This window comes from Falco punctatus (assembly GCF_963210335.1).
Source record: "Falco punctatus genome assembly, chromosome: 7".
NCBI lineage: Eukaryota > Metazoa > Chordata > Aves > Falconiformes > Falconidae > Falco > Falco punctatus.
The window spans coordinates 3,183,252-3,204,669 of NC_137587.1; the positions used below are offsets into that span (position 1 = coordinate 3,183,252).

The 21,418-nt window shown below is 49.8% G+C and overlaps 2 protein-coding genes across 6 annotated transcripts in view; one reads left to right on the top strand and one right to left on the bottom strand.

Moving 5' to 3' along the window:
- DDB2 (damage specific DNA binding protein 2) overlaps positions 1-21,418 on the top strand; it is a 48,969-nt gene that overhangs the window by 9,328 nt on the left and 18,223 nt on the right. The window contains exon 1 of one of the 2 annotated variants that reach the window (XM_080395758.1): positions 21,298-21,316. The exons of the other annotated variant lie outside the window; for it this stretch is intronic. The gene's annotated coding sequence lies outside the window, so the exon portion shown is untranslated. Of the gene's footprint in view, positions 1-21,297; positions 21,317-21,418 lie in introns of those variants that run through there. 2 annotated transcript variants of the gene reach the window in all.
- Positions 484-21,205, bottom strand: PACSIN3 (protein kinase C and casein kinase substrate in neurons 3). 4 transcript variants are annotated; one of them, XM_080395767.1, is made up of 12 exons: positions 21,088-21,205; positions 9,761-9,830; positions 8,184-8,284; positions 7,591-7,747; positions 6,569-6,804; positions 6,014-6,169; positions 5,304-5,479; positions 4,373-4,493; positions 3,786-3,922; positions 3,088-3,153; positions 2,417-2,577; positions 484-802 (listed from the first exon to the last, which is right to left on the bottom strand). In XM_080395767.1, the coding sequence occupies exons 3-12, from the start codon at positions 8,235-8,237 to the stop codon at positions 687-689; spliced, it is 1,380 nt and encodes a 459-aa protein (XP_080251893.1). In that variant the 5' UTR covers positions 8,238-8,284; positions 9,761-9,830; positions 21,088-21,205; the 3' UTR covers positions 484-686. The 4 variants fall into 4 exon arrangements, with proteins under 4 accessions (XP_080251893.1, XP_080251894.1, XP_080251895.1 ...); XM_080395768.1 differs by lacking the exon at positions 21,088-21,205 and adding an exon at positions 20,853-20,936; XM_080395769.1 differs by lacking the exon at positions 21,088-21,205 and adding an exon at positions 19,782-20,548.

A 21,418-nucleotide genomic window follows, 5' to 3' on the forward strand; every position in this document is an offset into this window, starting at 1 on the left:
ACATCATGCAAGACAGAAGCCTCCTTCTCCTGTCCCCAAGCTATACTATCATTCATTCCTGGTGTTGTCCCAGTTAATCTGAGGACAATGGGATAGGACGTCCAGATTGTTGAAACTGCATCACTTATACCTGGTAAGGCAGCTGGTATAAGTACCAGGGGAGCCAGCAAGCCTGCAGGTGAAGGATACTGAAGACTTCTGAAAGATGTGGGAGAATAAATAGCTCCCTGCCAGTCAGCTTGATTGAGCCAAAAGGGGAAGCAATGCTCTAAGTTCCCTATTACCCTGCACATCTAAGTTCCTTGAACAGGAAGCCTGGGAGAAGGGCAGACCCCACCACCCTATGGACGCATGTGCCTTGAGGCCAAGCAAGTCTTCAAAAACAGAGAAAGCAGAGTTGCATGTGTCACATCTCCTTTCGCTGAGTGCAAGTCAAGAGGATCTGTTCCCTTCTGCACTCCTATAGTGCTCACAGGCAGAGAGGTCTTTACTCATCCTTGTTTATTTATTAGAAAATCCCTACAGGTTTAGGCATTTAAAATGAAGCATTAGTTACATGGAATACATGCCCTGAAAGTCCAGAAGTTGCTGGATTTACTGCAGAGGTGGAGTGGGGCCAGCAGTGACCCAGTAACCTCTGCAGAAGATGCTGACACAGCTGTGAGACACTGGCAGGGCAGCAGCAATCATGATCCAACCTTCTCAACATAGTTAGCAGGATAGAGTCCAACTTGGCCAGTGAGGAGTCGGCCCTTGCACCAGCCCTGCTCATCTTCCTCACTAATCTTCATTAATTCTTCACCTAAAAGCAAAACCAATTATTAGGAAGCAGCCTTGAGAAAAGTAGCGCGGCATTTTTCCCCCACCTCAGAGGAGCTGATAAAAAGCCCAATGAGTTATTCTTATCACCAGTTTTCTCCTCTTATGGCACTCTGTCTCGTACTGCACAGTTAAATCAGAGCCAGAGCTGCTGACCTCTTCAATAGCTGTGCTTGGTACCACCCCTGGGCCAAGGAACTTCAAAGGCAGACCTTCACTTCTACTGTTCAGCATCAGACATTTTTGTGCCCTGTATTTCTGCCTGCTTTCCTTCCCCCAGAGGAACATGCTTACAAGTCTGAGAGATCAGAAGGATCTCAGAGGTTTCTTTCTCAGCACCTCCTCTGTAGCAGGTGGGAAGGAAATTTAAGAGGCTGATAAGCTCTGGCTGTTAGGATCAAAAATGACTATTCCATGATGGAGTGTCTGGTTTGGCCAGCAAGGCATGGAATAAACTCATTTCTAAGACTATGACCAGGAAAGGCTTTTAACCTTTCCACTTCTACTTTGGGAAGGGGCAGAAAGGTCCTCTTCTCCATCAGTAGGAGGTCACACGTCTGCCAGAGAGGAAGGTCTGACTGCATCAGTAGGCGCATCCCGTGCTGGCAGAGGTTCAGAAAGAAAGTCATCTGCTGTTAAGCTTAAGCCCTACCAGTGCACGCTGCTCAGAGCGGATGCAAAAAGGGGATGACTGAAGCTAACCAGTCATGCCTCATTACATCTGCTGGGCAGAAAGAGAGAGCAAAGAGTCAAGTTCTAGAGCACCCGTATTGCAAGATACTTTAAAGCAACAAGTTAGTGTTAGGACAATTACTAGTATGGTAAGAGTACAGCATAGACATTGGCCTCAGGCACAAGCCCCTGCTCCGAAGGACTTCAGTGCCCTTTTAAAACAGGTGTATTCTGGAGAGGTACAGCACAAAGATTCCACGTAAGACTCATAACGAGCACAATAAGAGACACTCTCAAGATCCAGATGTCCTCTTGACGTTGAAGGTGGCACGTGCAAACTAAATTTAACTGAAGGAAGAGAAAGGGGAAGGGTCTGTTTGCTCTAGCATTCTCTTGCTCAGTCCTCTGCTGCAAGCCAGGATCTCCACTCTCAACATGCCCATTTTGAGCAACAGTTCGCATAGCTGGTTTTGGCCAGCTGAACTCTGCCTTCAGTGGTGCATGTCAGTGAGCTGAGCTTTCTCCTGAAACAGCTATATTCTGGTTACTTCAAAGGACAATCCAGACCACCTATATAATTATTGTACCAATGGCACAAGGGAGAAGCATTTAATACAAGTCTCAAGATACAATGCAGAATAAAATACCTTAAGAGGAGGCAAAAAGGATCTGTTTTATCACTTGGGATCTGCTCTCCCTGTGACCAAGGCATCTCTTTTTACGTGACCTCACACTGTCCCTTAGTCTAGAACAGGATGGACTTCCCAGTGTATCATCCCCCTCAGAGGAGCTGGTGATGGGTCAGGCCAGGGGAAGAAGAATATATATTAGTTCTCAAGGGGACATCCAGTTCTTGAAGAGGGTTTCAATCAGTCAGCCCGAGTGAGGACAGCAAAAGGTTAGTGAGAGATTAGTGCTTCTGTACCTGCTTTAAAGCTCAGCTCATCAGCCTCCTGTCCTGTGTAATCATACAGCGCTCGTACCCGTACACCTGGTACCTTTATGTCCTCCTCATGCCCATTGGCATCCAGGCACTTCTTGGGAGTGTCCTCATCTGACCACTCTGAAATGTCTTCCTTCCCTCCGCTTTTATGTGGAAGGAGAGAGGGGACAAGATAGTTGTTAGTAGACTCATCTCACCCACCTCTGCCCGAATCATGCACCACCCTGACTCCCCTGCTGAGACTGCTGTGCCCTAGAACAAGGTGCAAGAAACCCAACAGCCAAGCGAAGGTCAACAGGGAGGAGAGATCCCAGGAGATACTAGATCTGGTTAAAAGTATCCCAGCATTACATCCCTGAGGGCCAGGAGGGTAACTCATTCTCAAAATATTTCCCCACATGCACACTCTTCATGACCTTGTCCTACTCTAGCAGAACCTCTAACACAAGGAAGGCCAATCCTAACTGGAGAGCCCAGCTGTTTCCCGAGTTATTCCAGCCAAGAATAAGACAGACAGGAAAAGCAGTCTCCCATCCCAAAAAGATGTCTAGAATGCTGTTTTCCAAGTCAGGAAAAAGAGCAGAGGGAAAGAGCAGCAGAGGACAGGCACCTGGAACCTGAAAACCCCTGAAAAGGCTACATTCCATACTAACTTCACATGGGTGGGTGCCTTCAGGCTGTCATAGAAAAGGCTGTTCTGCTCCTCTTGATAGGAAAACCTGTAGATTGGCAAATAGGGCCCCTGAATCCAATAGACTGAAACACAGTAGTGGCCTTGAGACATCTCTAGGTCCCCCTTTTTTTCTGCCCAGTTCACTTAGGCCAGGAGTTCACAGTTAAAAGCACGAAGGCTGCTGGAACTGTAGGACATGAGTCTCTTCAGGCTCTCCCTGATGTCCAGCTTGCCTTCTGGCAAGGGAAGCGGCTATACCCAGGTTTATCAAGAAGTACTCAGCACCATGCCAGGAAAAAAAATCCAATGCCTCCATTTAGGAAGCAGTACAGCTAACAACTCTCCTCACCCTGTGTGGGAGGGAGGAGAATTGGGGAAATGCATGCCAGAATCTCACACAGCGTTCATCTGACTGGGCCAAGTCTCATCACTGGAAAGATCTGTACAAGGAAGGTACCTTGTGAGGCAGTACATGTTAGACAAAAAAAACCCCATCACCCAACAAAACCAAGCAGCTACCCTAAACCCCATTTTTTCTACATTGTCTCTTCCAGAGCGGCATGGGCAAGAGACAGGAGGTTAAGGGAGAGATCACGGCCATCAATCCAACTCATTCATGACCCTAGGCAGGAGTGTGCTTTGCATCAGGACTGATGTCCCCCAGACTCCAGCCCTTACTTTTGCCTTGTCTGCAGAGGGGTCTGAGAGACAACACCATCTCGTGTAGGCAAGATGCTGGTCAGCGTGACATCGTCAGCCATTTTGCCACTCTTCTCCTTCTTGGTGATTGCCCGCTGTGTTTCAAGGGACCATTCCTGTTCAGGGAAAAGCAGTAACACCATCAAGCCACTCCGATACTGTGCATCTTTTCTGACCAATACAGAAGGACAGAACACCAGGTCATACTGCAGCTGTGGCTGGGCTGGTCAGCCAGAGGGCCTTGCTGGCATAGCAGGCTCACTCCTGTTGAATCCCAAGGTGCAACAAGAGGAGCTGTTAGGAACTTGTCCCAAGGCCCTGAGCACCACCTTCTGTTCTTTGACCTAGCAGCTGGATGGCTAGAGTATTTGCTGTTTGGCAGGGTTGCACGCGTCCCTTTGGGCACAGAGAGCTTGCAACACAACAGAAGTTTTAGAAGAGCCAAACATCCTGGGCCTGTCAAACAAAGACAAGGTCCTTCCAACACAAGACTAGCAATCCACTGATTTCAGTAAAGCAGCTAAATGTCTGAAATAGTAAGAATACACTCTAGAATGCTACATCACCTCAAACTGAGGCCAATTCATCGCCATGCCTGGTCCATGAGTGTTGCGCCACCACTTCAGGTCCTCCTGGTTGTCCGCAGCCATGATGACTTGGTAGAGATCTCGATACAACGCATGAAAGCTACGACCAGGAACAGACAAAACCACCAGTAACCAAGTCCCTCAGCAGTTTCCCAAAAGTCAAATAGGAAGGAGGAGTGTAACCTCATGCACAATTACATACCATCTGAAATCCCACAGGATTAAGGATGCTAGACCAGCATATGTTTGACCCTAGGAGAACAGAGCCACCCCTACAGAAGAGCTAGCTTGGCAAACGGGACAGGCTTGTTTGGTGCAGCGGCAAACATCTGCCAGCTCTCAGCATAGCTCATCAAGTGAGCGTTGAAGGAGCCTGGCACATTCTTGCACACAGGCCGGGAGGTGTCGCAGATTAGGTACCTCCACCTTAAAAGCACAGGAGCACAGAAGACTTTTGGCTGCACCTATTTCCCCCATGTAACTCCTACTTAGGGCAGCTTGTGGGCTTACGGTGATCGTTATCTCTCAAAAGGTCTCTTTACTCAGGGCAGAATGAGTGTAATAGATACTAGAAGGCAACAGAGCTGCAATCCTCAGACTGGGATTACATATAGCAACATGGAGGCATTTCATGGAATAGAAACACATCCACAGGACAGTACTGGACAGTAGCAGAAGAGTTCAGGGGCAGAAAGAATCCCCGCTGGGGAACCTGGCACTGTCCACCACCAGACACCCCAGAACTGGTCAGTCTAAAGGGACTGTTCTAAGACACACCTGGAAGGGGAAGGAGCAAGACCTGGCAGGTGCAAGCAGGCAGCTCCCTTTCACAGACACCACAACTGGTACCTCCCGCCAGAGCCCAGGGCATCCCAGGTTGGTGGAATTCCCGCTGTCTCAGAGCTGGTACCTTTCACTGGTGGAAAGGTTGAGATGCTGGTGCAAGTTCAGGAACATCTCCTTAAAGAAGCACAACCGCTTGCGCTCTGCTTCCTGACAGCCTTCAAACACTTGCTCCATGTCCTCCATGTAGCGGGGATTGTAGCGGTTCAGCTCTTCCAGCATCTTCTCATATTGATCCTTACACTGTATCGACCCAGGAGGACAGCAATGATGAGATGTGTTGCCTTGATGATGACAGTCACCCTGCTCTGGCTTGGGACTGACAAGTTGTTTTTTTTCCCCTGCACTGCTGAATAAATACACCACAGAAAGAAGAAGAAACCCCACAGCTGATATCCCAGTCCATTGCTCTCCTAATATTCTTGGAAGTTCTTTGTTCTCCCTCACCACCCTCTTCCATAGGAGGGTCGTCTGCACTTTCACTGGCCAGCAGGCAAACCAGCTACTTTTGGTGGCCAAGTCTTCAGCTCTGTAGCTCCCATTCCCCACAACAAATCCCCTGTTTATTTATTTTTTTTGTTTTATTTAGATCTTGCCTAACATCAAAGACAGAGACACCTTACTTAGTCACTGAAGTGTCAGTCTCACTCTCTTGAACCTCAGACAACGGGATCTCACGCTTTCTCGCAGGCTTCAGCAGAAGCCATTTCACTGAGTGACATTACAAACCTCAAGACGAGTATCCTTGTGACCCACATCCATACAACACACACTCACCTTCTCGGCCTCTTGAGTGCACTTCTCTACACGCTCCTGCAACTTGCGCAGCTGTTCCTGTGAGACAGAGGAGTCTGCCTTGGCATGGTTCTCCCTTGTATGGGCTGTTTTCTCCTCCTTCCGTGCTGCATGGTAGTTTTTCTTAGAGGTCTCCACCTGTAGGACAAAGATGCAGAGAAAGCCATGATCCTGACCATGTTGGTCCTCCATTACTCAGCAAGGGCAGGTTACCATTTGTTGCAGTCAGCAGCAATTGTTTCGGCACAGCCTAACAAGAATGCCGATTCGGCGTTTCCTAAACCATGCTACAAAGGGAAGAGGTCCCTCCGAATGATCTCTTTCAGTGCTCACCTGCCACGCAGGAATACAGAGCCTGCTACCAAAGGCTTCCCACATGGGAAGGAAGCTACAAAACCACCAAGAACAAGGGACCATCGAGACATCCCTCCCTCTCTGGCATTCTCTGCTACTCTGGCTAAACCCAGTTTGTTTGGCCAGTGGCTCTCGGGCAGCCAGCTGGACTGCCCTTATCCCTTCCCCGTTCACACCGCTCACGTCTTTCATCTTCTTCACCCAAGGTTTCTGGGCCTTGCGGAACCCATCCTCTGCCTCCTTCGTCTCCTTGAAGCCTCCAATCATCTGCTTGTGGTAGGCCTCCTTCTGCCAGGCCTTGATCTTATCCGAGTCTTCACCAGCCAGGTGGTTCCGGACACATAAATGAATTTCACTCAGTTTGTCTGCAGCTGTCAGGAAGGCGTGCCAGGCCTTCTCCAGGGTACCATACTGTGGACCTGCAGGAACAAGCACCAGAGGGGCTCTTACACCTCCTGCCCACAGAAGGGAACACAAATTCTTTTCCTCCTACACACATCTGTTCATATGGAGGCACTTAACTCTCCTCCGTGACACAAGTCAGCCAGCACTGACCGGTCTCCATACAGTCCCCACAGGCAGCATCCAGACTGGCTGTTACGGCTGGCAGAGGCCGGCATTTCTTCCTGGGCAGCCTTAGCTGTCCCAGATGGTGCCTGCTAGGAGAAAGTTTCTGTAGGAAATTCTCTTCATAGACCCGGCCTCAGCTTCAGGACAGACAGCAACACTAGTTCATGACTGAAGCTAAGCTTCTGCTTCACCAGAAGGTCCTCTGGGGCACGTGTCCCACTGTTTCCCATTACTTTGGGAGATGCTATCAGTTCAAGCCCACTGCCACTAAATCACAGCGTTAGTAGTTATCTGTGACTGGAGGAGGAGAGGCAGCCAAGCCATCCGTAAAAGGGGAGATCTGCAGCTTAATTTAAGACTTGGACTGCCCAAGGACTTGCCAAACTAAACAAACAGACTTTTTTTTTTTTTTAACCAAATGGCTAACAATGTAGAGAACACCTCTCCAAGTGAACCAGAGGACTGGCTACAGAAACAGACATACACACACAAAAGAGACACCCCCAAGTAAGTCACCCCTTTCCTGGAGAAGGGAAACCTGTCCCCAAGGAAGCAGCATCACCTCAGTAAGAGATAGCACTCAAAGAAGAGTGCAATGACTGCATCCTGCTCCCAGTCCAACCTGTCAACTTTACCTTTCTCCACATTGGTCCTCCACTTACGGGACCACTCTGTTAGCTGCTGGGCATAGTTCTTCTCTATCTTGGCTCGCTCCTGGAAGCAGGAGATTAAGTCATTGCAGAGCCGGTACCCATCATCCACACGTTTCACCGTCCGCCTGTAGTTTCCAGCCTGAAATTTCACACATCATCATTTATACTGTACTGGATTTTGTATTCCTTCAGAACAGACAGCAGCAGGTCAACCATCACATCAGAGGGAGCACAGTCCCTTCCAAAGCCAGCAGCTGGGCTCAGACCCTTCTCTGGCACTCTCTCAGGAAGACATAGCAGTGGAGGGAAGAAGCCGAGATGCTTTGCTTGCCTCTCACAGCTCAGATCAGCGTCAGCTGAACAAGGAACTCTGATTCCACAGCATCTGTGGAAGAAAGGGTCACCTCCTCCCTGCAGTAACACACCGTGTGTTACTGAACATCCCCAGGGTTCCTCCCTTCTACTCCAAGAGCAACACGCCACCCAGAGAACCAGAAAACTCAACCCCCTAATTCCACTGGTGGGAGGTAAGAAGACATTTGTACCTCCATCAGACTCCAGTTACCCTTCCTTACCTCCCAGAAACTGCCCCCAGGAGCCTCCCCGCCAGCATCATCTTCTGATGACATCACCCCCTTTTTCTTGCAGCAGAGAATTTTTGCAGATTTCAGTTAAGCTGAGAAGAGAGAAAAGTCATTTCTAACATAGCACTGGCTGAGCCTTTGCAGAGAGTACAGTTCTCCATGACTCTTGGAGCTGGGGGAGCCCAATTTACTGCCCTGCAGGCAAGTACAGGCATCGCTGCACCTCCAGCGGCAGATGGCTAGACCCAGCAGAGATGCCCTGAGATGCCTCCTCCCTCCCTGCGGACAGCCAGCCTCCTTGGCAGGCCTGTAGCACACGGGGAAGGCGTGCTGAGGAGGACAACCTTGCCAAACCCCAGCAATACAGATACCAGAGATGATAGAGAATCCAACATCCTTCAGCAGCACCAGACATCTCTGCTGACATTCCTTTCTTCACCAAGGCCCTCAATAGGGTAGCAAAAGCTACAGAAACTGGAGGTAGCTAAAGCTATTTGAAGTCTGCCCTGAAAGACTTTAAATAAGTCTTCTGTCAATGGAGATGGCTCTAGCTTCCCAGTATGACTCAGGATTATGGGATTACAACCACTGACTGGAGAAAACAAGGCTGAGCAGTCAGCAGGCAGGCATGTCTTGAATGGGGAGGAGCCTGATAAGCTGCCCACCAGCTGAGCTGGGCTTGAGCAGAACTACAGAAACATGCTGGGGCATACCCAGCCAAATGGCACTGCAGCACACATGCCAAATGCCCAGCAGCACCGCTTCCCTAGAAACATCCCTGTAGAGCTGGCATTTTCATTATGTTCAACTCTCTCACTGCATTAAGCTCAAAATCTAGGCCAGAAGGTAAAAGGTTCCTCTCGTCCTCTGTTGTCTCATTCCCCCGTGCTAATCTGCACTGCCAGTTTGTTCCCGACGCGGTGCAAGACTCTGATTTTCTGGGGGAGAGGTTCAGGGTTGCTTTTGTGCAGGACAGAGACAGAGTAATGGAGAACAGCCCAAGCCCAGTCGCTCGCACACAAACCCGCTCCATTCAAGGCAAGCCTGGGTTAACGCAGCATAGACGTCCTTTGCTGCCACTTCTCCTCTTGCACATTCCTAGTTATAAAAAGCTTCCCTCACACCCCAGAGAGGTATCTGCTCATTCTGCCAGCCCACAGAGCACACAGCAGAAAGGAGGAAGATCAGGTCAAGAGTCCACATCTCCCACCTCCTGCAAATCCTTCTCAGTGGCATGAGCCACACCGTGAAGCACCCCAACACAGACTGCAGGAATTCCCTGCATTTCCCCTGGAAACACTTTGGCTCCGTTTGTCACGTTACATCCCGTGCAGAGTGTCAGAAGCACATTAATGCTGCTCCTCTTGGGTTTCTGCAGAAGGCTGAGTGTGCTGAATTCCCATCACTGAAGCAAGCTGTCAGGTGCATGAACCTTGAAACCTGAAGAATACCCCCACCCATGCCACAGGCTGTCCCTGTCCCTCCCCACCATTTGTCAGCAGGCTGCAAAGCTATTTTCTGTGCCTCCAGGGCACACAACTCTACTCCTGTCCGTGGTAACCACATACCTGAAAGCTGAAAGTGAGACGCCGCAGGGGAGCGGTGGGCAGCTGGCAAGTATGTCCTGAGCTCTTCAAACTGTGAAAAAGATTGGAGGAGACAGAGATGGACACAGTTAGATACTGCTGCTCCTTTGCAGGGATGCTGTCTGTTCTGATGCATTGCGATCCCAGGGGTGTCCCCCTTCTGCCAGCTACTAGGAGGAGTACCCTCTGATATAGCAGCTGCAGCCACTGTGCCTCCTGAGATGCCACATTCCAGCACGTAGGAGAGATGCCAAATCCTTGTGTCACAAGATCTAGCCCCAGAGAGAGTTTAAATAGAAACATTGGGGCGGCATGACAGCACTGTGCGGGAAAGGTAGCATCACAACAGCTGAGCAAAGGGAACAGCTCGGGCCAGAATGGCCTAAAATAAGCAGGCTCCCCAGGGACCGTACATGGGGCCTGGTCCCCCTTCACCGTACAGCGGCCAGGTTAGCAGACCCCACCACCCCCACGCACCGCTGCACGCACCTTTACACATAGCTGGCTCTGGGAGAAAAAGGGAAGGACACACATACGCTTCCTCCAGTCCCTTTTTAATAAAGAAGATTGATACACCAGACTAAGGACTTGATAACCCTACATGTAAAAAACAAAGCCATAACCCACAAGAATGCATATTCCGGGCTAGAAGCCTACACTCCTTTAGTAGCACAGCCCCTAGTACTGCCCGACAGGCTGCGGCTTGCTACCAGCAGAGCCTGTTTGTCCCTTGGTTCTGTACACTGTCCCCATCACGTTCTTAGAAATAATTCTTATTTTGCCATTATGGTGTAGGTAACTGTCATCAACTTTTCACAGAGGAAAGGGAAGTAAAAGGCCTGCAGAGGCTAAGGGACACAAGGGCAGAAAGAAGCATTTTTTGTTTACCTCACATTCACTTCCCTGGAGACTTACTTCAATCTCAAAAGTCTATGTATTTTAAAAACAGACAAGCAAAAAACCCTTTTTCTCAGTCCCTAATGTCCGTTCGGCTTAGGCTGGAAGGTCAGGGCAACTGGGAGTTAATACAGCCGAGAGAAGAAACTGAAAAACCTGGGAGTAGAATTTTTAGCCAGACATTAAGACAGTTTTGGAGGAGGAGTGAAAGAAAATAGGAGGAAAGAGAAGTGGACTGGGTTACCACAAACAGACTAGTAACCTTTGGTGGGACTGGAGAAGAACTGGGACACTTTTGCATGATCCAGGTCACTGGATAAAAGGTTATATAGCTCATCATAAACCTTCTAAGACTTCCTAGTGCCTCCCCAGTAAAACCAGACCAAACATTCCTGAAATTGCCAAGATTAAAAAACTTCATGAACGTAAAAGTTGTGTAAAAGTATACTTAAAACTGCCCCAGATCCTTTTTTTCTTTCTCCCAGTGAAGACATAGATCAATTAGATATGACAGATGAAGGCCGTGTCACTTTTTCCACACCACACTCCCATCCCCACTTTATCAGGAAGCAGTGAATCACAAACATGCCTTCCATCTCTGGTTTCCAATTCGGGCTGGCTACACAGCGCTAGGATTTGGGGGTAAACGCGGAAAGCTGTTGTGTGTCAGAGCGTGCTTGTTCATTTGAGGGACAGTCAAGCAAAAAAAAATAAATAATCCAAACCCTCAAATCCATTCTTCCTGCAGTTCCCATGTTCGAATTTGAGCCATACCTACGATTTTCTGAGGAATTACAAACCCAAATAACTAGTTTTACTATCACAAAGATCAACAGGCTCTGAAACATAATAGTAGCTGTGCTGGATCAGACGAAGGGTTCCCGTAGCCTCATAGCCTCTGTAGAGAGCAGCCAAGAGCAGATACCTTCCCTCGCTTGGAGAACAGAGCGAGCATACATGATGCCTCCCTGCATGCTCTCCAAGCTTCTAACCATTTGTTGACAGGAACTTCCCGAGCTGGATGTGGCACCTATGAATTTAGTAACACTCAAAGAATTTCACTTCTACTAATTTCTCCAATCTGATTTTGAACCCACATGAGTTCCCAGTATCCATGATACCATGTCGCAAAGTGTTCCACAGCTTAAGGCTGTACCGTAGTCATCGACATAGTAGCTAGGTGGGAGAATACAATAAAGTAGTATAACATTTCTACAGGCTAATCTCCATGACCCGAGTAGCAGCCAGTCAAGCACATATTTCCGTAGCAGTTGTACAGACTTTATAGAAGTCCAGAAAAACCCAGCCTGGTAGAAGCAAAAAGGTCAAAGAACAAGGAGGACCAGGCTTTTTCTGGACTTTACATACTGCACGAGCCCATGTCAGTCAGCAGATCAAATTGGATCTGCATGCAGACATAGGGAATCTACTCGGTACTGCACACAGGGGCTGAAGAACAGCTGCTGCTGTCACCCTGAGCCCTGAAGATCAAATAGATGGCCACTCCACCCCTTCACGCCTAGTTATTCCTGAAACATGGCGTGTGTTGTGAGCCACCAAGAGCTTACGACCAGGGAAAACCCGAGTTTGCCAGGAAGAACAAATATATACGAGTTATACATGCCAAAGCCTGGAGGCTGTTGTACAGCAAAGCAGAGATGACAAGGGCTACCTTGTGGGTAGGCTGATATAGCAGGAGCCACCATGTGATTCAGGAGGGCTGGCAGAGCCTGTGGAGTATGAGCAATATAGCTGGAGTTATACTGGGTCAGCACCACTGAACAGACTCCTTCAGATGCCACTGCCATCTCTGCTAAGAGGAGACTATCTAGCAAATTATATTTGCAGGGCAAAGGAACGTTTATCCCCGCCTTCCCACTTCCAGCTCTCACAGTTAAGAGCTACTTGAGACCTTGCTGCAGCTCCTGCAAGAGAAGGTCTCTGCAGGAGGAAGGAGAGAGTGATTACATGTCCATTCACTTCACACCTTGCAGGATTACAGATGAGGGCATCACAGGCACCACCACAACCAGCAACATCAGGCAGACAAACTGAACCACATAAATGAGATTTCTGCAGGGGTACAACCCTTTCTGCTAGTAGTGTTAGAAAAGGTTCTTCCTTCCCCCAAATACCTGCTCTCACTTATGACAACTTAGTTTATTAGGCCACACCTGCTACCAACTCCCTATTAAGTTATTAAAAATATGTCTCTCGGTCTTTAGCTGCAGAAAGGTAGAACGGCTCACGACTGCCTCACTTGTACAAAGCTCCACTTGGGGAAATGCCAGAGGGCTTGTCACAGCAGAGCTGCTTCCACCTTTAACCATGTTGTTAATCTCACCCCTACTCCAGTCAGTCACACATCTCAGACCACAGATCCCTGCCCTCAGACCCAGGTGCCAGGCTAAAACCTTCCCTTTCAAAACAAGTGTGAACCTGGCAATGCACTGCAAGGTACATCTTTTTGTTTCATGTTTGCACAACACGAGTACAACAGGGCCCTGACCCACAAATAAAACTTCTAGACCGAACAGTAATAATCACTCTTCTCCGCTTCAGAAACCTTTCCCTAAGGCAGGTAAACCACAGAGATCCTCTTCCCTCTACACCACACTCCAATACTTCCAGCCTCTAAATGCCCAAGGCATCGCTTCTGTGCATTGCTCGACTGCCTCCTGAGACTCCTTGTGAGCAACTGTGTTCCTAAGCTTGCCAAGAACAAGCCTCTGAACTCTACGAATGCTGAAAGGACTGGTACATGCAGCCCTGCAGGAGTTCACCCCCAGCAACAGCTTCTGCCCAACTCCTCTGCCCTTTCGCAAGTGCAACAGCAAACACGGGATGCAGACACATGTAGGAACAAGCTGAGCTATATTTATTAGTAATAGAATAGAGATGTTTTTATTTTGGACCAGTTTCTATATAGGTGTTAAAGCCAAGCTAAGCCAGAGTTTTAATCGGGAATGGGCTGCTACTACCTAATTTCCACCTCAAGACAACAACTTACACCACAATGCAGCAATGCGAGATTTCTGAGGCCAATCTGAGTCCTAGAGTCACTTTTCTGTATAGCAGGCAGTGGTGCGGTTTTCACTCCAGGGCACTTCTGGTGTAGGTTGCAAATAAACATTTTTAATCTGAACAATCCAAATACACAAAAGGATGACAGTCTCCCTCTCCTTACAGGAAAAAAAAAAAAAAAGACATGAAAATCCTTTTTTTTTATTCCTGTTAACTTGTTGTGAAACTAGAGAGCTGGAGCTGGGAGGTTCCACAAGACTCCAGCAGTGTAATGAACTGGATTGCTGTTGGTATGGCAGCTCTAGGAAGGTCCCTGATGGAGAGAATGAAATGGAGCATGTGCCAAGGTGTCCTTTCCAGCCCCAGCATCTCTGGAGGTGCACAGCCAGTAGCTCTGAACCAGTGGCTGTAACGATGCCCAGTAACGTGCTCGCCTGGAGCACGTTATATAGGAGGACTGATATTTACAGGTGTACTCACCTTTCTGAAGGGAGGGCAGTTCTTCACTACAGCTAGAGAGGATGCTGAGTAACAAGATCCTCCCAAACTTCCTTTGGAGATAGTTATAGCTCTGGTCACACCCTCGGTAGAGTCACCTGACTGGGACAGGGACTAAAAGCCAGTGTTTCCCAGCCGCTCCCTAAGGACTGAAGCCTGCCAGGGCCGCCTAATGCAGTTTCGAGCAAGATTTCAGCTGATCTCTCCCGCCAGGGAGAGGTCAGAGACATCAGGCAGAACAGTAACTACACACAAAGGTCACTTGGGCTACGTGCAGGCCTGTAACAGGAGCCCATCTCACAGACAACGATTCTCTGGAGATCATGCGGCTGCCCACTAGCAAAGCTCTCCGTGATTATACCGAAGTACTAAAATGCAGACAAGATCCTCTTCCACTCAAGAGCTGCGCTCCTGAGTCTACATGATGCTTTGTTACTCTTATTTCAGACCACAGCTTCTTTATACCGGCCATCCTCACATTCAGACCAAGCTAACGTACTGAAGATGGGCAATCCCCCTGTGTGCTACCCCAAGCTGTTTTCAAAATGTCCATGCAAAATTAAATAGTTTCCGCATTTATTAGCTGCTCCCTGACAGGTTCTCAGAGGCCAAGGCTACAAGGCAGGCTTCTACCAACACATTGCTGCTGATCTAAGGGTTAACATTCCTGACTGACATAGCTTTATCAAGTAGAAATCGTTTCACCAAGAAAAGCAAAAAAATTGCTTTCTTTTCCAGTACGATGTAGGAGGTCTGTAGTATTATGGGAACACAAATCTACCCTGGTTAACACAGCAGTATGAGACAGTGTTAATGAAGGAATGTATTGGGCTATTAAGGTCTGTGTTAGGAAGAATAACTAGGGAAAAACTATGAAAAAAATGATTAATAATCTCCAATATCCACCAGGTTGAAGGAGAGAGGAAATCAGTGCTGGATCATAGGGTACCATACTCTTAACAGGGCAACAGGTCACGTTCACTTCGTATGTTCCAAATGGTTACTGGAATAACCTTGACAAGTATGCTGTGTCTTGTATTTAACAGGCAGCTACAACCAGGAGCTGTAGATAGCTTAATAAGAAGACACATCCGAGCTACCAGAAAAAACACTATAGTACCCTCCCTTCTTAGCCCTGTAAGCTAATAACAGCACAGCTCCCGTTCCACACAGTAGTCAGGCATGCCCAGTTCCCAGTCCTCACAGTCATTGTCTCACCCTTTTCTCAGGGCAAGGTTTATAACTCTTGCACATGTTGAGAACCTGTAATCTCTACTGTCCCACTCACTGAGCCTCTCCACTTGTTTCCACACTGGGTACTTCCCAGGGTACTGTCTACCCTGCTGCATCATTCTCTGCAACCAAACACCAAGCTTGCCAGCAAACACATGCCATCAGCACTTCCCTTTTAATCAGAAGGTATCCCAAACAACTGGAAACTATTTCTTCCCAAATCACTGATAAACAGGTGTTTAAAGCTCCAGCCAAAAGCTATTATACCCCTCTCCACAGCAGTCTCAATCTGCACTGAATTGCGGACAGTTTTTCCAGGATATAATCTATATTTCACCTGTTAACGTTTTTCTGCACTGTAACACCACTGCCTATAACGTGGTGAAGGTAACTCATCACAGGCTGAGCCTGTCCACCCACTTCTTTACTCAAAGCCTGGTTGGAAGGTTTTTTTTGTTCAGATCTTTACATGAACAGCAGTGATCCAAACAAGAACAAAAATCCCCCAGCCTCATCCAACCCTGAGCAAAGAGAAGAGAGAAGAGAGAAACAGTGTAAGGTGGTGACTGGGGGAGTTTCCTGTGGCTGGGGGCAGAGGGAAGCAAACTCCTGTAAGACCCTGTCAATGGAGTATTCTCCTTCTGTGATTGAATCACCTTACAACGCCCAGAGCAGGGATCAAGTTTACTTGAATGCATTAAGAAATGTTAATGAAGCAGACCTGCAATCAATGGGCTCAAACAACCTTTAGAGGAGCCACAAGCCCGTTAGCTCTGTTCTAACACTGAGCTTCTGGTGGTTTCTTGCTTCACTAGACTGCACAGTAGTCAGATGTCTCCAGTCAGCCTTCTTGAGCCCTTCCTCCCATTTGGAAGCCCCTGTGGTTTTGCAACCCAGCTGCAGTTCTGCAACTTCTGGCTTCATTTTACCAATTGTTGCCTTTTCCATTAGCTGTCTTCTGAGGTAGGGGGAGTGGGAGATAGAGTTGGCAAGTCTTTTGTCATTCAGACCAAGGGTGTGGCAATCATATGGCCAGTGAATTCAAAGTACTGTATTTCTTTTATGTCTTTTATGGGACCCGGCATGTTAAAAGAAAGCATCGTTTGCTCCGTAGACTTGAGAGAGCATTCAGTAACTTAAGACTCCCTTCGTAGCATCTCCTGCCTCAAGAAGAGTTGGGCAGATTCAATCACTTTGTAGGTTTTCCACTGCTAAAGCCACTCATGTGCCTTTCTGACAGATTTCCCAGAGGTACACACAGATAACATGGTTGAAGTTGGGCAGCCATTAGGAACTGGCCTGGACCGCAGCATTTTATACTTCATGCATTCTTCTTGAAGTTCATTATCCTGTATGTCATGGAGCAACTTTTATCTACTTTCATACTATCTGCGCAGAATCTGCTCTTTGGTATCAGTAGTGCTTCTTCAAATAAATTTTTGAATCTCAAGCTGAAAAACAGGACTATTAATATAAATTACTTCATATCCCAGATGTTATCCAGAAGATTCCAGGAGAACACAAGCAAATGGGACAGTCAGCCCAAAGGGCACACATTACAGGACAGATTTCAACTTTTCAGCATCACTGGAATGTCATCTGCTTTTTTGGCCCATCGCTCAAAGCAACGACCTCAGCTTCTGATCCTCAGGACTCAGCCTGACCTGTGAGGAAAGAATGCTGGAAGGCTTTCTGAAAACAGAAGGCACAAATAGAGCAATCCAGTGGGCTTTATTTCCCCCCAATGGCTTCCTGATGCAGCTTCCATCCCACAGCTCATAACCCTGTTTTTTTGCTTGCATTGAGGTAGAAGCCTGCTGGAGTCAACAAGCTTTCACACAGGCTTCCACAGGTCAGCAGTCCTAGTACAAGGAGGAGCTGACTGAGAACACCAAGAAGCAAAAATAAATACCTAGAATCATTCAAAAAGTGAAATCTGTTGAATCTTCTCCCAATCCTCCATGAAAGCTTCTTGCCCTTGTCAGAGACAGGCAGCATGCCTGCTTCCGAGTTCTGCCCAGCAATGCTGCAGCTGGTGCAGCTCAGCACTCTCAGAAGCCAGAGAGGTCTGGCTCGGCAGCAGGGATTTGGGAAAGGGAGGGAAGTTATTGTCAACAGGTATCGTCTATAGGCAGCTGAGAAGACTGACCGTGACCCCAGCAGCCCAGGAGGAAGGTACAGTATCTTCCTGCAAACAGGAGGGAGATAGCGTGGGCAAGCTCATAGCATGGACGGGACTGAGGAGGCTGAAGGATTGCCAACACTGTTAGTTGTGGGTTGCCTGCAGCAATTCTAACTCCTCTAGCCTGGAAAAACTTACTGACAGGTCACGATAAACAGAGCCCTACCATAGTCACCTACTAAGAAAGCACAAAATCCTCCACAAGCCTCTAATGCCTCTGGATCCAGGCCCCCGGTGCCATGGAGATCTCTCACATGCCTCTTCAACAAACTACAATGCCCAGCGACAGCCACTAGATTTAACACACAAATTCTGACCATCACAAGTCTGAAAGGCTCTTTCCCATTGCACCATTCACAGCGAGGAAAACCACAGAAGGCTGAAATATGATTAGGATGCCAGTCACACATATTGCCTTATAGCAGCGCCCAGCTTCAGCCCACATTCCAGCTTGAAGGAACATGAAACTAACATACCAGTCACGGAAACAAGGCTAGATGATCACAGCAGAGGATGCACTGGGCTCTCTGCATTGACATTGCACTCTGCGCTTCTGGAAAAACTTGTGCCCAGACAGTCAGAGAGCATTTGGATGTTAAATTACAGGGGCCATCATGCCACAAGGTAGTGGCAAAAAGCTACCTCTTGAACAACTTCTTAAATCCTCCGAGGATGCAAAGTTCTTTTGTTACTCTTCAAAGAGCAAAATCCCAAATTCTTCACGAAAGCTTCCTGATACAGTAGTCACTGTTCTCTGTCCCAACCACTAAAGCTTTAGACTAGGGGAAAAAAAGCCTTAATATCTTAATCTGACACAGTTCCCTGTCACACAGTAGCCTCTACACTCACCATGCTGAGTAACTAGCAGCAAAATAGCTTGCCTGATCAGAAAATATGTTTTAAAAAGATAAGAGTCCCTCAAAGGGCTTAAACAGCTCTCCTATTGTTTAGGCATTTCCCACTGAACTCTCAAGAGCAGCCCAAATTCACACATCGCCGATCAGCTGATGGCAAAAATAGAGGCAGTTTATTAATGATTTCTGATCAAGAGCATTGCTTTTTCCACTCAGGCTACAGACAGATACTTTTAGCTTTTGAGGTCCCAGTTCAATTCCTGGATGCCAGCCACAACACAGACCAAACAGTTCAAACAACAACTGAATAATCTCTACCCCCCAAGATGACCAGAATAAAGAACAGCGTATCCACCGTGCTCAGTGATACCATATGAGCTGTGACAGGAGCTCATGTTGCCCCTGGTGTGGTTCTCACCAGTTCTGCATCTCCTAAGAACAACAGTCATGTTACAAATATACCTGACTGTATCGCTGAATTTAAAGAAGATATATATATATATGTGTGTGTGTCTATGTATTTAAATTTTTTTGAAACTTGTGATCATCCAGGGAAAGCCCAGAAGATTCAGGCTAGCTCTTGTAAAATCCACAATAACCCAGAATGACTAAAAGCACCAGCATTTGTCCTGTGAAGAAGAAATCAGTTTGGGTCCCTAAGATTTTCAGGTTTTTGTGACTTGGTTACACACAGTCTGCCAAGGACCTGCAGCATTTTGACACAGCCCAGTCACACACAATCCTTACTCACTCACTGACGTTTGATAACAGCGTTCCAGGTGGGCAGTTGTTCTCAGGCCTACACATAGGTTACACACTGAAATTATTGCTTTTTACAGCCCAAAAAGGAGAAGACAGTCTTCAGTTGAACAAGTGTAGGCAAGCCAGAGATGCTCAAACTCATAGGTCAGAAGAAAAAAAAAAAAAGAAGGAAAAAAGCCAATAAAGCAATACAATACAGCAGGCACAGAATAGGGAGGGCAGCAAGCAGCTGATCCAGCTCATGCATTCATCCTGTTCCAAGCTGCAACTCAAAGGACAATCCAGTAAATATTTTAGGGAACTTCTAGTGAAATACCATTAATAACACAAAACTCGGTGAAAGCAGAACAGGCTCCGTCACCCACAAAGCGCATTGTGTGCTTCACAGAAAGGTGAATCCCTGCCCAAAGGAATGTGCCCGGTTACGCAAGGCACAGGGAGAAGCTCCACCGTGTCCCCACCCAGAGACCAGCTCACACCTGGCGCAAGGACACCCGGACCCTGTCATTTTAGCCCACACGCGGCAAGGGTGCATTCTGCTCCCATTACGCACCCAGAGCGACTTGAGTCATCCTAAAGCTTAGTGACTTCTTGGTGACATTTGAATTCCAGGGTGGAGCGGGAGGCTCTGCTATGGTTCCATACTGCAATCAATTACCCTCGTATCAGAAATTCCTGCGTGCAAATTAGAGCGGCGGTTGATTTGGAGGGGAGAGAGGCTTGTCTCCCGTTTCAGGGGGTCGGGAGCAGCAGTTGGGTAACAGAAAGGCCAGGCTGCTTCCTAGGGCCAGCAGCAGGCATCCCCAGTTGGCCAGCTAGCCGTCCCCTCGCCACCAAACGCCAAGCCTGAAGAACCGAAGCAGGCAAAGAACGCAGAGCTGGCACAGAAAGTGGGGAAACTGGTTAAGGCGTTTGGGCCGCGCTAGTTTCACTTATCGATGGCTTTGCGGGGACGGCGGCTCCCCCCCGCACGCAGCCACAAGTGACAGACCGGCTGCCGGGGCCCGCTAACGCGCTGCGTGTTCACCAGCGGCCCCTGCCCCGGGCCGGGGGGCGCGGAACCCAGCAGCCCACCGGGGCCAGCCCACACGGCGGCGGGCGGCAGCCTCGGCCGGCCCCGCTCCCGGCCACCGGGGCTGCTCCCGGCCCCCAGAAGGGAAGACGAGGACGAGCAAGGCCACGGCTCGTCCCCTTTTGCCGTTTCTCCGCTCCAGCCGTCGGGAGCCCGGCTCAGCGCCCGGCAGCACGCCCCCCGCCCCGGCACAAAGCGGGTGCAGCCCCCCGAGCCAGGGCCCCAGCGCGGCTCCTCGCCCCGGGAAGCCGCGCTGCCCCCGGGGCCACAGCGCTGCCAGCGCCCGCGGCTCCGGTTTCAGCGGGAAGCGGCTCCAGGCGGCCCCGGCACAAAGGGGCCCCTGTCCCCGCCGCGGAGCGGAGGCGCTGGCCCCGGGGGGAGGGCTGCCCCCGCGGCCCCCAGCGGCGGGCCGGCTCCCGGCCGCTCGGCGAAGGTCGAGGCTGTAAGGCACGCCGAGGGACCGCAGCTCTCTCGGGAGCTTGCCCCAGCCCCCCCGCGAGCAACCTGCCGGGGACCGCGGCCCCCCCGCCCTTCCCGGCCCCGCCGCCCTACCGGGGGTCTCCGCGCCGCGCCCAGCCGAGCCCAGCCGCCTCCCGCTCCCCTCCAGCCCGCGGGCAGCGGCCGCCGGGCGCCGCCTCCCCCCCGCCCCCTTTCCATGAGGAAACTTTTCCCTCGCAGCTGCCAGCGCCTCCCGAGCCGGGCTCCGCGCCGGGACCCCCGGCGCCCCACGGGGAACAGGTCCGGCAGCGGGGAGCCGCAGCCCGGCAGGGCTGACCCCGCCGCTTACCTCACAGGCGGCGCGGCGCGACCGGCAGCGAACGGCCACCTGGGCTGGGAGCCGGCCGGGCCCTGCCCCTATTTCAGCCGCGGGACACGGGGGCTGCCGCCCCGCCTCCAGCAGCTCCCGCCGGGGCGGGTCCGGCCCGGGGCGCTCCGGTAGCGGCGAGGCTGCCCCCCCGCCGGGCCCTTGATCCAATTAACGGGCGGCCGCCGCTGAGCGGGCTCTGTCCGGGCAGGTGGGGCCGGGGCGGGGGTGGGAGAGCAGCGTCGGCCCCGCCGCCCGTTCCCCCGCCGCGGGGAGGGCCCGAGCTGGGCGGCGGGGCGCGGGCTGGGGCTGC

Coding starts and splice junctions, on each gene's coding strand:
- PACSIN3 (XM_080395767.1), bottom strand. CDS start 8,237: ATGTCATCAGAAGATGATGCTGGCGGGGAGGCTCCTGGGGGCAGTTTC. Junction 3,923..4,372: donor TGAATTGGCCTCAGTTTGAG/GTGATGTAGCAT, acceptor TTCCCTGAACAG/GAATGGTCCCTTGAAACACA. Junction 2,578..3,087: donor AAGGCACCCACCCATGTGAA/GTTAGTATGGAA, acceptor TCCACATAAAAG/CGGAGGGAAGGAAGACATTT.